Source organism: Sesamum indicum, linkage group LG12, assembly GCF_026168435.1.
Source record: "Sesamum indicum cultivar Baizhima isolate 11 linkage group LG12, ASM2616843v1, whole genome shotgun sequence".
Taxonomy (NCBI): Eukaryota; Viridiplantae; Streptophyta; class Magnoliopsida; order Lamiales; family Pedaliaceae; genus Sesamum; species Sesamum indicum.
In genome coordinates this window covers 13,992,551-14,009,898 of record NC_142668.1, presented here as the reverse complement: position 1 = coordinate 14,009,898, position 17,348 = coordinate 13,992,551, and the positions used below count along the sequence as shown (strand labels likewise).

At 37.0% G+C, this 17,348-nt stretch overlaps 1 protein-coding gene across 4 annotated transcripts; it reads left to right on the top strand.

The window, feature by feature from the left end:
• Positions 1 to 323: 323 nt before the first annotated feature.
• Positions 324 to 16,858, top strand: PA200 (proteasome activating protein 200). Of its 4 annotated transcripts, none has more exons than XM_011097322.3 (35): positions 324 to 652; positions 1,911 to 2,013; positions 2,099 to 2,211; positions 2,764 to 2,886; positions 3,515 to 3,616; positions 3,709 to 3,874; positions 4,326 to 4,442; positions 4,536 to 4,603; positions 4,705 to 4,806; positions 4,882 to 5,098; positions 5,263 to 5,496; positions 5,571 to 5,698; positions 5,837 to 5,954; positions 6,046 to 6,264; positions 6,345 to 6,500; positions 7,242 to 7,318; positions 7,452 to 7,657; positions 8,013 to 8,229; positions 8,326 to 8,405; positions 8,481 to 8,598; positions 8,679 to 8,849; positions 9,218 to 9,386; positions 9,478 to 9,521; positions 9,610 to 9,652; positions 9,774 to 9,913; positions 10,095 to 10,189; positions 10,336 to 11,237; positions 12,339 to 12,617; positions 12,704 to 12,799; positions 13,766 to 13,944; positions 14,404 to 14,485; positions 14,657 to 14,781; positions 15,632 to 15,724; positions 16,328 to 16,481; positions 16,591 to 16,858. In XM_011097322.3, exons 1-35 carry the CDS (start codon positions 492 to 494, stop codon positions 16,630 to 16,632), a joined length of 5,439 nt encoding a protein of 1,812 aa, XP_011095624.1. In that variant the 5' UTR covers positions 324 to 491; the 3' UTR covers positions 16,633 to 16,858. The 4 variants fall into 4 exon arrangements, with proteins under 4 accessions (XP_011095624.1, XP_020553825.1, XP_088732270.1 ...); XM_020698166.2 differs by having other exon boundaries at positions 607 to 652; positions 2,104 to 2,211; XM_088876144.1 differs by lacking the exons at positions 324 to 652; positions 1,911 to 2,013; positions 2,099 to 2,211; positions 2,764 to 2,886 and adding an exon at positions 3,120 to 3,246.
• The last annotated feature ends 490 nt before the right edge of the window (positions 16,859 to 17,348 follow it).

Below are 17,348 nucleotides of genomic sequence, written 5' to 3'. Positions count from 1 at the left end.
TATATCTAACACACACTTATTTATGTTTATTTTTCCCGCTCTATCTTCACAAAACACAATAAAACAATCACAAAACAAATACAAACACTATATCAAGCAAAGTGTTCGCTGCCCACCCTAATTTATCATTATTTTGTGCTTGTGTCCAACTTTGTTAGATTAGCAGTGAGCCACAAATCCTGAAGCCAGTTGTCAAATATCAAACACGTTTTTACGATGATAGCACCCGTCATGTCAGAAGCGCGTTCTCCCAGGAGTCAACCAAATGTATTATGGTAGAAAATATTTCTTCATATTTCACCCCCGCTCATTCCCTGTTGATTTTTCTCTCCTAATTTTCTTGTCCAAAAAGAAACTAAAGAGAAGACCATATAAATACGCGTCTATCTGAAACCCCCGGATTAAGTTACACACACTGCTAAATTTACATTCTACATCACACACACTTAGAAGAGGGGTTTTCCCATTTCTGCAATCAAAATCTGTACTCAATGCATCTGTATAACGCATGGCTGCCGCCGCCAGTGGCGGAGGAGACGAAGAGGGAGAAGGAGGCCTTCGCCGGAGTCGTTAAGTCTGTTCAGGAGTCTTACAATCCCGGTGATCCTGAGTCGGTTTACGCCACTCTTAAATGGGTCTCCGTTATTGATCTGTTAAGTCGCTTCACGCTAGACTTTTTGATCTTATTTTCTCTTCTATGTTATGCGCGGAATTTGAATGCCGTTCTATTTGTTTTACACTGACCTTTGGATTTTCACTAGGTAGTCAATTGTACTTGAGTTTTTATTTTTTTTCGGAGTTTTACTTTATTTGTTGGCATAGCTGAGTTTTTTTAGTTCATCATAACTAGAACAGGTAGAATATGTGAAGCAGACCGAGCTTACATGCAGGATGAGCGGATAGTCATTCCATTCCATTTTGGTTGCAAAATGGGCAGGACAAGTGAAGATAATTCTCCACCAAGTTACTCCCTGAGAACCAAATAGATTCAAGAAAGATATGATTATCATGATTCAAGAAAGATATCCATTATCATGAGTTTGACGTCTACAACAATTTAGACTTCTATGAAAAGTTGAATTAAAATTTTCAAAATGGAAATACACTTTAACTCTAAAATGATGTTGTATAGTCCAAATTGATTACTTAATTGGATCAACCACTGAAATCCAGTAGTGAAATTGTGACACTAAGTGGAGATGTCAGGTGGTGAGGTGAATGACCATGGATTGGATAAGCTTACAAAAGATCAAAATAACAATCTATATTCTCTGAAATTTTCAACTTTAATACTTACACTAATGGAATACAAGATTTATATAGAATTCAATTATTATGGATTGTCGAAGGTCTTTGCTCTCTATTGAAGATGGCAATGGGTGTGGGTTTTTCATATTCTGATCCTGTAAGAGTTGGTTATTCTTTTACTCCCATTCTGGTTATTCATATTCATCATGTATAATGTAATAACCAATAAGTCTAGAGTTGCTTTGCACCTTTGTTTTCATTCATCAGGATTAGAAAATTGTTTAGTTTATGTTAAATATTGGAAAACTTCTTGGCATTGGTCAATGGCTGTACGTATCTAGCTTTATAAGAGGTTGCTCTTGTATTAGTCTCTGACCTTATGTTATTGCTTTTTCTCATGATAAAACATGCCATTGCCTTCTATAAGCAGTGTGATGACCATTATCGGAAGTGGATTTTGTTTTGCTCTTTGACAATGTTTGGAAATTATGCAAGTGTTGTTGTAGTTCCAATCTTGATCAAATGTGATATATCCGATATTGGTGTATACATTCTGTTTTTCTTGGAACAAGCGAGTATATTCTTTAATATGTATTAGTGATCAGTAGTTGGCCTGTGTTGTTTAACCCATAAAGGTTTATTCTTCTTCATTGAATATCCAGTTTTGTGAAGGCAAAAAGTGAGCTATCCATTGAGGATGTATCCAACATCGTAGAAGTTGGATTAGAACTATTTCAAATATCAGAGCACAAGCTACATGCTCAGGTGGTTATTCAGTTTAGCCTTCTCTGATATAGTCTCCTATTTTCATTACGTGCTCTGAGTTCTCTGTGGTGTTTGTTTAAATTAGGTTAGATGGGGGAACATTCTGGTGAAATTGTTGAACAAGTACAGGAAAAGGTTATCCTTAAAGGTTCAGTGGAGGCCGTTATACAATATTTTGATTCATACACACTTCACAAGGTGAGTTTCATTTCTCTGACTTCGTTTTCCCAGTTCCTAGTATATGCCGTGCTATATGGAGTAAATAATTTTGCAAACTTAATCTATTGGCAGAAGTAGAAACACATCACATGGTGGGTTAGCCCGTCTATTTGCATTAAATTTGAATCTTGACATTAATATAAGCGTTCATTTAGATATCTTAGTTTGCTTGTATGTGTTCCAGGATAGATGGTTTTGCCTTGTTACATGGCCTTTGCGGTTTTGCATACAATACATGCCAAAGTGCTTGAGTCATTAAATGTCTGCCCTTTTATATGTTTAAAGCAAATGGTCAATGCGGCAAATCCTCGTCCATGAGGTTAAGTGTCAGGTGCTAGTAGTTCAACAAAAGAGGTCTTCGCAAGACATGGATTATCTGCTTTAAAAACTGGGAATATTCTCAGAGGCAGTGCATTTAGAATAACCTTTAAAATCGTTGTTGCAATCTAGTGCTCTTTAGCATTCTTGCAACTCTTTTCCTGTATCTAGTGAAGAGCATGCATGTAATTTAGATTATAATTTCTGATGCAGGAATACTGGCCCTGAAGGGTGGAGACTGAGACAACGGCATTTCGAAACAGTTACTTCCCTTGTTCGGTCTTGCCGGAGATTCTTTCCACCTGGTTCTGCCTCTGAAATATGGTCTGAATTCAGGTATCTTTCTCTTTCATTTAAAATATTGTTTGTGGGACTTATCTAGAGTATTGAAAAATAAACCATTTTCCTGGATCGAGAGGACTACAATCAAAAGTAAAGTGATAATGTTGACTGAAAATTTTAAATTATAAATATAATGCCATTTTTAACCTTTTCTTTCCTTCATCGAACTTTTTGGTGTTTATTTCTATTTATTTCTTCTTCTGCTATTCCTCCCACCTTACCGTTCTTTCTTTTATTTTACTGTCTTCTGGGCTGGGGTGCGCTGGGCTGGGGAGGGATGGGCGGTGATTGTCATTCCGAATGGAACTCTACTGCTAAAATTATGGCATCGTAAAATATGGATGCACTGTCATGGTAACCTTTGTTTTAGTACTTTGTTTTGTTGTTTCATTCCTTTCTGTTCAACTTATCAATTGGTCGTCTTAACATGATTTCATCGGGTTATTGCTTGTTTCCTCCTTAGTCCTTATCAATCAAATGAACTTTGCAAACAGTTACCATTTGCCATCTGATATGGTTTCATCTAGGCAATTGCTCATTTGCAGCTTTTGCGAGTCAATTATATTATTCAAATATCAGACATTAGTTTAACTCATCTTTACTCTATGAAATCAATTTTCAGATCCCTAATGGAAAATCCGTGGCATAATGCTTCTTTTGAAGGTGCTGGATTTGTGCGACTTTTCCTCCCTACAAACATTGACAACCAGGATTTTTTTCAACTGTAAGAAATGCCCCTGTGTCCTGTAAGTTCTTTAATTGATGAGTTTGGCATGAAATTCATCAATACGTTGATTTCCTTTGTCTTTCTTGCAGTGAATGGGTTAGAATATGTTTAGATCATTGGGGTTCAATACCAAATTGTCAATTTTGGAACAGCCAATGGGCCTCTGTCACTGCTCGTGTCATAAAGAGCTACAGTTGCATTGACTGGGAGGTTTTCTTGCCAGATCTATTTAATATTTACTTGAATATGTTTGAGGTAAGTCTGTGCTTTTGAAAGTAGTGTAGCTGTTGATTACTATATTCCTTAACCATGCCTACAATTCTTATCTGAAAATTTGCACAACCATTTGAAGATTATTTGTATAAAGAACCTGTGAATGAGACTGCAATGGCTGTCACCTCTGACCTTGGTTAAATGATTGGTTCTCATTTTTCAAAAGGTAAAAAATGCCAATGAGTTTGAATAATGTCCCTGAGCAGGTCTTTGGCCACAAGGTTTCCAGGCGATGATTTAAGTTCTGCCCAATTTTTATTTTTACGTCTTGGATTTAGATATGTTACTGTGTGCATCTATGAAGATATGTGGCTCACTCTGTTCTCTCTTTTAATTAATGATATTAATGTGTGCAAAATGTTTGTAGGGCTTTTCATCTTGTATTATTCGACAGCAATGCTCATCACCTTCAGTTTATGTGATATACGTACAGGTTCCTGTGGCTAACGGGGGTGGATCCTATCCTTTCTCTATAGACGTTCCGAGAAACACAAGATTTTTGTTTGCAAATAGGACTGTCACTCCATCAAAAGCCATTGCTAAATCAATAGTAAGATTCGCGTTCACTGCCTAGTAGTTGATCCACCATAACTCCCATGGACTATACTCAAAGTGGCTGCACTTCATGTGACTGCCATTGCAGGTGTATCTATTGAGACCTGGTGGCTCGGCACAAAAGCACTTCGAGAAATTGGCCAGTCTCTTAGAGCAGTTTGTTTTTTGGAATTTTCTCTCCACTATTACATTTTTTCATAAATCTTGGTTTCAATATGACTTAAAGATTGTTTCCTATTGCTCTTTCATCATTTTAGATATTACCATCCTTCGAATGGTGGCCGCTGGACTTACTCGTTGGAGCAGTTTTTGTTCCACTTGGTGAATACTTTCCAGAAACGCTTGCAACATGAGCAACTGTAAGAGATCTTCGAAAGCAAGCAAATAAGACTTCAATGTGTTTATATGATTTCTGAAAAAGCCACCTCTTTCAGGAACAAAAATGTCACAGAGCAATCTGAACTATTCTTGGCACAGTCTGATAGGATTTCTTTTGTGAATACTGTGCTGAAGTTAATAGATCGTGGCCAATATAGCAAAAGTGATCAGCTCTCTGAAACAGTGGCTGCAGCAACTTCTATTTTGTCGTATGTGGAGCCATCTTTAGTTCTGCCATTTTTGGCAAATAGGTTCCATATGGCTTTGGAGACTGTAAGTTTCTCTCATGAGATAAGTTTTCAAGAGCATTTTCTTACTTGTATTCGCTATATCCGAGTCTGTTAATTTTCTTTCCAAGCCAAGTTATATGGGTAATATTAGTTTAACATAAAAGAAGCTTCTTTACTTGCATAGTTTGACTTTGAGGGAATAATCAGATGACAGCTACGCACCAGTTGAAGAGTGCCGTGACATCTATAGCATTTGCTGGAAGATCATTGTTTTTTGCCTCTTTATCGGGCTTGCCTATGGATTCAACTAGTGTCAGCGGAATTGATTCATTTTCTGATCTACTGATGATTTCTTTGTCCAACACATTACTTGGCATGGATGCCAATGATCCACCCAAAACCTTGGCCACCATGCAACTGATTGGTTCTTTATTTTCTAATGTGAGGCTTTTTGCAGAGACATATGCTTAATTATGCATGTAATTTAGTACTTTGCTAATCATCTACATCTGCAGATGTCTACCTTGGACGATGATGTAAAGGAGGGATCACTAATCCCGTCATTTCACTTCTCGGAGTGGCTTGATGAGTTCTTCTATCGACTATTTTCTTTACTTCAGCACCTGGAACCTAGTAGCGTCTTGTAAGCAGCAATAAAATATTTTGCCTGCTTTTCCCTGTGTCTCTGTAGCAAATTCACATTTTTGCATATCCATTTGATAGTAGTGTATAACACCTCTTGGGCTATGATAGTGGGAATAAGTAGTTACTGTTGCTGCAGGACTGAAGGCGTTTATTCACCAACAACTTCAGGGACTTTCCTGGTGGAGGATGGTCCTTACTACTTCTGTATGCTGGAAATATTGCTCGGGAGGCTCTCAGATTCACTCTACAAGCGGGTGATTGGGCTATGATTGAACTTAATTCATTTACCGTTTCTTTTTGTCATTTTCTTGGGCAGATGTATGAACTGGTACATGATCTTAACAGGCACTCAAAAAAATTTCCAAGTTTGTCACGTCAAATATTCTTCCTGGAGCAATTGCAGAGGTTGGACTGCTTTGTTGTGCTTGTGTTCATTCAAATCCACAAGAGGCAGTTGTTCAACTTATCAAACCAATCCTAGATTCACTTATTTCTTCCTTGAAAGCAACACCAACTACTGGTTTTGGAAATAAAGCAACTTTTGATGCCCCATCGTCAAGAAAGGTTCTTCCTCCTGTAAATGGCCTTGTTAATTTTAACTTCTGCTAGGATATTATATTGATTTCTAGTTGTGCTTTGTCTAGGAAAAATCTACATTATCTCCAGCTCTGGAAATAGCTATTGAGTATCAGTTGAAGGTACTTTCGGTGGCAATCAATTATGGAGGTCCAGCACTTCTGGGCTACAGGGAGCTATTCAAAGAAGTTATTGCTTCTGCCTTTGATTCAACATCTTGGAAGGTTTTCTTTCTACTTTGATTGACTTGATTATCCATTCTAGCTTTTTGTGTGTATGTGTATCTGAATCATAGAGTGTAAGCCTGAAAGGGGATTTGTCTGTCCAAGACATTCAGTTGGACGCTGCAACTGAAATCCAATGTGTTATGGATCCCTTTTAAGCATGGAAGAGTTGAGTTCTAAAGATAATTACACGAGTTGAAGTCTTCATTTTGTAAACTGATATGCCCGATGCAACTGTTACAGTAGTTGGTAAGAGAAAAGTTAATTGCTGTGGTCAAGATTACTTTACCTACCAGCCTAAGTAGAACATTGCTTGTACGTATGACATTCGTGTGGGGGTTGATGAGTATCTCTAGAAGTTTAAAATTATAGGAGCTCCATAGTAAAGGGTACCCAGTTTTATTCATATATCAATACTTTTTTATTGTTCCTTCTTTTTTTTGACTGTGAAAGATATTTATTGTTTAAGGTACTAAATGGATACTTTTGTAAATTCAATTTATGGTTAGAGAAAATATTTTGGATATGCTTTATTGGATGTTACATAATGGGTAGATATTGAGGTTGACGCAGTTACCTAAGTATGCTAAGCATCCTAACTAGATTCGCACCACTTAGTTGAGATATATGCATGTTTAATATCTGTCCCTGTGGTGAAAGGAAATCTCAATCCTCAGATGAAATTTGATTCTGCTCTTGGAGTTCAATATTGATGTGCCGAGACTTCTCATGATTTTGCAGGTTAATGGGGCTGGTGATCATGTTCTGCGTTCTCTTTTAGGCAGCCTTGTTCACTATTATCCTATTGATCACTACAAGTAACTCTTTTTACCGACCTGCTGTGGAATTTGTTCTTATACTTTATGCTGTATGGCCACGTGTTATATGTCCATGTGCACACAAGGGCACATGCAGTTTATTCATTTGGGACTAAATATCATGTCTTCTCAGGTGTGTGATGCATCATTCTATTGCCCCTTCATTAGAGGAATGGATTGATACAAAGGATTTTTATGATAAACCAGTAATAGCCCCAAGGTGGCATGTCCCGGTGGAGGATGAAATTAGTTTCGCAAATGAGCTTCTAAAGCAGCACTTCGAATCTGCCCTAGATGACCTACTAATGATATGCCAATCCAAGATCCATTCTGATCCAGGTATACATTAATACTCCTCTTCAACAACTCTGTTTTGAAGTATGAAACTGCAATTTTCTTACCTCGGACTCGTTACAATTTGTGATACTGATTTACTATAATACAAAGAGACAGATATATAGACACAGACTTATTGGTATATGTGAAATTGTATACCTTAGGTTCTACTAGTGGTTATAACCTCTCATTTGTTTGATATATTCCAGAAAGCTTTCTTGACAACTCCGGGGTTACATGCCATAAAAACAGACATGAGGACGTTTCTTCATTTTTTTTTGTAGATTCATCCACAAAAGGTTTTTTGTAATTTGTGTAAAATCTTATTGACTGATTAATCTGCACTTTTAATGTCCAGGCGACGAGAAAGATCACTTAAAAGTGACTCTTCTGCGTGTTGACTCTTCATTACAAGGTGTTTTATCATGTTTACCTGATTTCAGGCCGTCCTCTGAGAATGGGATGGTTAAAGAGGCAGGGTGTTCTCCTTTTCTGATTGCCGGGGCAACAGGCTCATGTGTAGGAAGCTCAGAATTGCGAGAAAAAGCTGCTGATGTCATCCATGAAACCTGCAGGTAAATATGGTATCCCTATTGCCACTGTTGCGCTCCCTCGATGTTGGATACTTTCTTAAGCATGGCAGTACTTTCTTAAATTTGACAATATTGCAGATATTTGTTGAAGGAGAAGTCTGATGATAGCATTTTGTTGCTACTTCTCATTCGTGTTATGGATACATTAGGAAATTACGGTAAGATACCTTATTGGCAATTCTGTTCATTAGTTGAGTTTGGTTTCCTAATTTTGCTTTTGTACATTTGTGCAGGAAGTTCTGAATATGAGGAGTGGTCCAATCACAGGCAGTCCTGGAAGCTGGAATCTGCAGCTATTATAGAGCCTCCAATTAATTTTATTGTGTCATCTCACTCTAAAGGAAAAAGAAGGTGAGTTATCTCATTCTTGTTTATTTTGGAATGTTGATGCATCAGGTAATTTTGAGGATGCTGAAGGTGCTCTATTATAGGCCTCGGTGGGCACTTGTCGACAAAGCGTATATGCATAACACCTGGAGATCATCTCAGTCATCTTATCATTTGTTCCGTACAAGTGGCAACGTGTTTCCATCCAAGCATGTCGTTCTTTTGATGGATGATCTTCTGAATCTCTCTTTGCATAGTTATGAAACTGTTCGAAGGTGAGTTCAACAATTTCATTAGTACCTGTAATACTTTGTTAACATGCTGTGGATAAGAAGCATTTTTCATTGCTAACAGTCACACACACAAAGTTACTACTTGTTGCCTGTCATTTTGCAATTAATAATTAAGTGCAAATTAATGTTTATCTTTTTGCATTTGAATTGTGTACCAACGCTTGTTTTTATTTTGTTTAATTTGTTATTTTGGAAAATTTCGAAGCTTGACAGTTGCGAGTGTTAGCCAAACTTCAGTCTCATGTCTGCATGTGCAACATGCATGTGATGTCCACCACAAACACTCACCTACCTTTGTCCTGTGATAACATTGATTACATATATTGTGAAATGTTATCTTTTGTCCTCAGACTTGCTGCAAAATCCATCCTGAAGATGATGAAAAGATGGCCATCAACCATATCAAAATGTGTGCTAACTCTAGCTGGAAACCTGAGGGATCCAAACTTGCCAGAAAATGCAGTCTTAGGTTCTTGTGCAGTACTTTCATCCCAAACCGTCCTCAAGCGTTTAACAACGGTATCAATTTTAAGTAGTTGTTTACATTAAATGCTATGAAGAGAGTTGTGCAAGTTCACTCACACACTTCTTGTTCTCCCCTAAAATCCAGGACAGAAAGGCTCTTTCTTCATTCCTTCTTGGAATTTTATTCAGGTAGCTTTATTTCTCTATAGCTTTACTTTCCAAAAATATTATGCAAGGTAATGATAGATGTGGTTTATTTTCATTTTTGTTCCTGTAGCTCACATAATGAATCACAAAAGGCTCAAAAAGCAATTACTGAGGTCAGTTGCATGATTTGATGGCTTTCGTTTCATTTTCACTCGAGTTTTGTGAATTTTGTCCATGGGTTTTCTCACACAGATTACGTGCTTTTTCTGTGTATAACTATATGGCATGCAACAGCTTTTCGTCAAGTATAATATCCATTTTGCGGGGTTGTCAAGAAGCATTTTCCGGGAACCAGGCACAGACGGGACTGATTTTGCAGATCTGGTTGCTGAAATTGGTTCTATGAGTTTTGGAAACACCAACTTGCATTGGCGGTACAGATTCTTCTCTATTGCTTTTTGTAAAATATTGCTATTTTCAGTCATTGGATTGTGTTGATTCTCCTTATTACAGTATGAGGTTTCAGACACGGGTACTTCCATAATTGTATATCTAGACCTACACTTTTGGAGGCATCTTGTGCATACTTGTGTATTGACGTGAAAACATTGTCAGGTATAATTTAATGGCTAATAGAGTTCTGCTACTGCTGGCTATGGCGTCCAGAAATGATCCAAATGTACCCACAAAAGTTCTCAGTGAAATTTCTGGTACGTAATGAAAGCCTGTCTGATACATTGGTTTCTTTGTGGGTTTAATGCCTGTATTGATATTTATTCCATCATATTTATGTTATCCAGTTAGCAAATTACTTTTATAATTTCCGTGCCCTCATGGTAAGATTTGACAATTTCAGGTCACTTTTTGAAGAATCTGAAGAGTCAACTCCCTCAGACCAGAATACTAGCAATCTCTGCTCTAAATACGCTTTTGAAAGAGTCACCTTACAAATTCTCAGCAGAAAACAGCGCAAGTGGTAATGGATATTCGCAGGGAGACACCAAGTCAGCTCTTGAAGGAGCTTTGGGTGGTATTTTCCAGGAAGAAGGATTTTTTAATGAGACTTTGAATAGTCTTTCTCATGTTCACATTATCAGTGATGTGGATACTACACCTTCCAGGGGACATTATGGAAGTTCTTCCTTGCAGAGCTTTGCAGACAAATCAATAACTCGTTTCTATTTTGATTTTTCTGCTTCATGGCCTCGTACTCCTAGTTGGATATCTTTGTTCGGAAGTGATACTTTTTACCCGAATTTTGCACGGATTTTTAAAAGGCTAATTCAAGAATGTGGCATGCCTGTTATTCTGGCTTTGAGAAATGCCCTAGAGGAGTTTGTTGATGCCAAGGAGAGGTCAAAACAATGTGTTGCTGCTGAGGTATTTGCTGGAGTGCTGCATTCGGATGTCCTTGGTGTCTCAGAAGCATGGGACAGCTGGATGGTGGTCCAGTTCCAGAATATTATTCATGCACCGTCTGTAGAATCTATTCCAGAGTGGGCCGCGAGTATTCGTTATGCAGTCACTGGGAAGGGAAAATCTGGAACCAGGGCTCCTCTACTGAGACATAAAGTACTTGATTGCCTGATGAAACCTTTACCTCAAACAGTTACAACTTCTGTGGTCGCGAAACGCTATACTTTTCTTTCAGCTGTCCTCATAGAAGTATCTCCTCTGAGAATGCCTGGAATTGAAATACTGGTTCATTATAATCTTCTGGAAGAGTTGCTGAGTAACATGAGTCACTCGTCTGCTCAAGTAAGCAAAATGTATTTTCATCAGGCATGCTATAAGTATGAAAAATGTTAAGTTACATGATGTTGCCTTTTCGTCTTCCGGTTATGGCCTTTATTCTTGGACCAGTTGTCCATCTTTCTAGCCAAGAGCCATTTGGTTACTGATCTTTGGAATTAATGGAACCGGTTCCTTACCTAGAATTGCTTTTCTCATAATCTTGTTAGATTTGATGTCTCTGTTTGAGATGGGCCAAAACATATGTGACAGTTCAAAGCGGGTAGTTATTAAATTCCCTTTTTCTGTGGAAACTAGCTGTCAAGGATCCCCATGAATCAAATCACTTCCTTAAAGAAGGGTGTTGTAGGAAGAAACTTTCATATCTTAGGAAGGTAAAATGTTATTTTCAGATAACCCAAACCAGAGTTTGTCTTTCACCAAGCAATAATCTTGTGATGTGTTGTTTTGTTACCGGATGTTGCTCTATCTAATATGGTTGTCATAGTTTTGGAGCTTTTCTTTTCTCCTTGATATTAAGCAATTTTGGTTGGTTCTGAAATGGGCTTGTTCTTCTTGTCTATATATTAGTTCTACTCTTCTTTCTAGCCATTCCAGATTATTCCATTCATTATTTAGTATTGTCTTTCTGTTTATTTGCTGCTGGTGGTTATCCAGAGAGTCTTTGTGTAACTCAATGCTGCTTCGTCTTTTCTCATTATTCTGTTTATTCTCCATTTCTTTTGTGAATGACGTTTATCAAATTCTGCAATTTTCTGACAACTGCATATGAGACACTTTGCTCGATCTCCTCAAATTCCTTGAGCTTCTTAGTTGAGGTAGTTTGAAGATTTAATGTAATGTTTCTTATTGTAGAATATCTAAAAGAGACTGGCTAATTTCATACTGACCTGTTTTGAAACGAAAACTATCATCTATTCTAGTTTTAGTTTCTGTAGGGATATGCTTTTCTTATCATTTTAATTGTTGCGTTATATCTGAATGCACAAATATTTCCTCTAAAATCCAAATCGTGATCCCGATTGAAATTGAACTGGTTGTGATCTTAACATGTCCCTGCAAATTTATGATTGTCATCCATCAAATTTCTGACACTTGTTTGAACAGGTGAGAGAAGCAATTGGTGTTGCCCTTTCAGTGTTATGTTCAAATCTTCGACTCTGTGCATCCTTTGGTAATGATAACTTGTTTGAAGGGCAAGCCAGCAGCGCAAATATAGGAGCTGCAAGATGCTGGGATCAGTATATAGTGAAACAAGCCTCTGAACTTGTGCCTAAGATACAAAATGCTGGTGCATCTGAAACTTTGGAGATTCTGACAGATAAAAAAATTGAAAACGGGATGTCAAGTGACCCTTCTCAAGACAGTATCAAATGGATGGAAACGGTATTGTTTGTTTGCATATTCAAATAATTACTCAAACGACTATTACTGGGCTTCAGTAAAATGATTTCATTGATCTCCATATGCAGTTGTTTCATTTTATCATATCATCTTTGAAGTCTGGAAGGTCCACAGTTTTGCTGGATGTTATTCTTGAACTTCTGCAGCCTGTGATATCTTTACAGGTAAATCAATTGGATATTTCATTCTCCTGCGGTGCTATCTGCCCATTTTTTCAATATCCTGATCTGTGCAATAGGAATGCACTTTCATTTGCCAATAGATTCATATACCAGTTATGATACCTCTTTCATGAACGTAGAAAATGACCTTGACTTGGGGGCATTCTATGGCCTTATGTTAGAAACTCGAAATATTTAAGAAGCAAAGAAGAAAAATTTCTATCTCTTTGTGGGTTTGAATTCATTGAACAGCATCCGAAGGTGAAGATTTGTTTGTTGCTTATGTAGCATATTCTTTTGGAGAAGCAAATCGTTGAAGTGGATAGGACTAATGTATAGTAACACTCGAGAAATTCAAGTACGCAAAATTTCATGAATCTAATAAAACATAACATCTCAAGCTATTATGGTAGAACAAGAGGAACTACTCAACATGAATTTAAAATAACTATAGTTTATAGTGTAGAATTTACTTAGTTATACTACTGCTTAGGCTTTGGATATTCAATAACTTTGATTCTTCACATACTTTATTCAGTCATTTGGTCTTGATGGATTTCTTCTCATTCATTCTATGCAATTTTTTATATTAAATCAGAAAGTCAAGCAACGACCTTAGTGAGATCACATATTTATTAATCATATCCATTGTAAATTAATTTTCTATTAAAAAATATTATTTATCTAGATTATAACTAGAAGTCTGTTTTGCTTGAACTTGGAAAACCACAAAATGATGGTGCCAGGGATCAAGTTGAAAATAAAACAACATTCTCCAAAATACTTTCATCATGGCGTCTCCATCTATGTGTGTGATTTGACATGCATATTTATAAAAAGAATTGAATTGGTTTTCATGTACTGAAAATGTTAGTAGAAAATTTTCTCTGTTATCACGTTCTTTGCACTGCAGGGAACTTTGTCTAGGGTGTAGCTCTATGCTTATGTATTAGCTTTTATTTTTTGAAGGAAACATCAAATAAAGATCTGTCGAATTTGGCCAAGGCTGCTTTTGAGTTGCTAAAATGGAGGGTGTTTGGTGAGCCTCATCTCAGGAAAACCGTGCCTATTATTCTTTCTTTGGCCAATGATCCCAATTGGAGAACTCGGTCCGCAACTTTGACATTTCTGCGAAGTTTCATGTACAGGTATGACAGTTGATTTCGAGTTAGTAGTACTTGTCACGGCTATGTTTTTCAGTAGTTTCTGGTCATGTTATTTATCCCAATTCGATGCAACTATAGTTTGGACTCTTTAGTCCAGAAATTTAATATGGTTTTTCGACATGGTTGGCTTGTTGTCAACATTTTTCATGCATGCAAAGAGAATGATTCGCCAACTATCCAACTACTTATGACAAAGTTTATTCCTTATGGCATTCTTTGTATAATCTGTCTGTGCGCAGTATTTGTTAGAAAAAGATATTGTGTTCTTTTCTTCTTGGTCATGGATGCTGTATTGTTTGTTAGTTTAATATCATTACCAGTTCTTTTTGGAAGTTGGGAAGCTAATATCAGTCAGTTTTAGTTTTTTGTGAATCATTGTGGTAATTTGTGACAGTCAACGAACAACAGTATGTCTAATAGTACGTTGTCATCTTCCTGCAGGCACACTTTTATCCTCTCTACCATGCATTCACAACAGATTTGGCAAGCTGTAGAGAGGCTCCTAAGAGACAATCAACTGGAGGTTAGTTTTCCAACAAATTTAATGTTTTCCCAGTCAACATGCAATGCATTATACTGTGTTGTCATCTCTATCTAATCATGTATACAAAATAGAAGTATTATCTTGCTCTCTCGAGGATGAATCTCCTTTTACATCTTTGCACAAGTATTCATCATAAAAAACTTTGTTCAGGTAAGAGAGCATGCTGCTGCTGTATTAGCAGGGCTGATGAAGGGTGGGGATGAAGAGCTGGTTGAAGATTTTCGCCGGAGAGCTTATGAGGAAGCAGAGGCTACACTGAAGAAGAGAAAGAAGAGGTGTTGTTATTGTTTGGGCTTTTCATATATCATTCTTTGCATCTATGATTAGTCATCACGTATGTTGATAAACTTCGTCCAGAAAATTTTGCTCATGAATGAGGTTGCTTTATGAATATCATCTAGTCATGACTAGAGCAAAAGCCAGGAACTATCAGTGACTGAGTTCATTGCAATTCTCTGTTATACATTTGTGCTTCTTGTTTTCTGTCTGAAGGTAGTGTGCAACATTGAACGACTTGATCTTTGTTTCTACCTAGCATGAATTAAAGTTTGTTTAACTTATTCAATTTTTCATGTGTCCTCGACATTTTTCTTTTATTTATTTTTTTATATATGGCGAATGCAACGAATCTAAAGAATTCTACACACTTTTCTGGAACTGAATCTTCTTTTTGGCTTCGCTCGGAAGTCATTAAATTCGTATAGCCTTTGAGCCTAAACTGAACATTTGCTGGTCTAAAAGAATATGAAGAACACTCATTGGTCTTGCTCCTCCCTTCCTCCTGTATCTCTCCCTAAGTTTTTTAAACATGTATTTGCCTCTTGTCTGTTTGGTAAGCTTCACTGATGACCTCTGGGTTACCAGAACATATGAGATATCTACTCTAGGAAGAGTTCGTTGGTCTTTTCTTTCAATGTGCTCAGGTTTATGATGGTTATGATGATATCCTTTATGGACTCGTTTATATGGACCTTGCCCGAGCTTATACTGATTATTGGAAGTCATTATTAGTTGTCAAGGATGCTATTATAATAGATATTTGATTATTCTTAGGCCATTATTTACTGAACTGATATATTTTGTGCATCAGTATTCTAATCTGCTAGTACTTATTTGCTACTACAGAAGCATGGCGTCTGCGACCCCCATTGCAGCTGTACATGGTTCAATACTTGCTTTAGCAGCCTGTGTGCTATCGGTTCCTTACGATATGCCCCGGTACGTTGCACTTCGAACATACTAGTCACGCTTCAGATAATATGTGAAAGCATATCCTTGTTGTATAAATTGAGTTTTAAACTTGTGTCCACATGATGATATCGAGTAATATCCTTGAAACTAGATCATTATTCTGAGTGCACATCAATGCACGGAATTCAGGTCTGGAATTGTTAATGTAGTTTGTAACTGTAGGAGGACGCTCTGTTGGATGGCAGTATTTATGAGTCACATTGCTGAAGATGAATATATCCATAATATCAAATATCTTAAATATTTGAAGTTATTTAATAAAAGAATCCTTTGTTCAACTTTGTAATATTACGGAACAAATTGCTCTTCATTTCATTGATGTAAAAAAGGGTTGCTCAACTTTGTTCTAGTTTAACAATTGTTTTAACTCCTATGTGAATGTCTCAATAGCCACTGGGTTACAGAACATTGAACAATCTTGTTTGCATTTGCCTGAAACATCTTATTCATGCACTTTGAACCAGTCCTCTCTCTTTATATGACATGGTGGAGTGGTAGGTTTTTTTGCTAATAAGATATGCTCAAGTGATCTGTATTGTCCGCTGACATACAAACTAAAATGTCTTCCAGTTGGTTGCCTGCACATGTTACTTTGCTGGCCCGTTTTGTGTCGGAGCCGTCACCCCTGAAATCAACAGTTACAAAAGCGATTGCAGAATTCCGTCGCACCCATGCAGACACATGGAATGTTCAAAAAGATTCATTCACTGAAGAGCAACTCGAGGTATAGCTCTATGAACTAGTTTTCTATGTATTGGAAATAATGGATTTCTGATGAATAGATGTAGAGAACATGATGTCCTGATTAACAAGTTTTTCATGGATTCTTGCAGGTCCTGGCTGATACATCATCCTCATCTTCATACTTCGCCTGATGTATACTTTGTGAAAATACCACCACTGTGCGCCCCCCTCCCCCCAAAAAAAAAAGAAAAAGAAATTAAATAAAAAAAAAAACAATGAATATTAAAGAAGAAACCAATACGAAAGAAATTTGTAGAACAGAGAAATTGTAGCTGTTTGAATATTTGTTTCCATATCTCTGTAGTATAATATTCTTACAATCTTCTCTTAATTGTTTTAGATACGTTTTTGTAATCATGGAGTGGTGTCATATCTAATCTGGAATGAAATCTTGCTTGTAAAGACTCCCTTAGATTAGACTATAGGATGGATCTAATCATCTGATTGTAGATCCTACAAAGATATACTTTGTTTCTTTTCTACCTGCAGAGTCGTGCATTCGAATATTATTGATCGATTTGGGCGTATATGCAGAAATCTTTCTCATTATCATAGCGGATCTTCCAATAAAAAGACTTTGTATCAAATAAAGTATATACTTCGCCTTTCTTGTGCTAGAACTTTGGCTCGGAAACACAAAAGTACTATACGTGCTTTTTTAAAAAGATTAGGCTCGGAATTATTGGAAGAATTTCTTATGTTGGAAGAAGACGTTCTTTTTTTGACCTTTCCAAAAGTTTCTTCCACTTTGCGGGGAGTATATAGAAGTTGGATTTGGTATTTGGATATTGTTGCTATCAATGATCTGGCCAATCACGAATCAAAATTATGAGATCTTGGAAATATA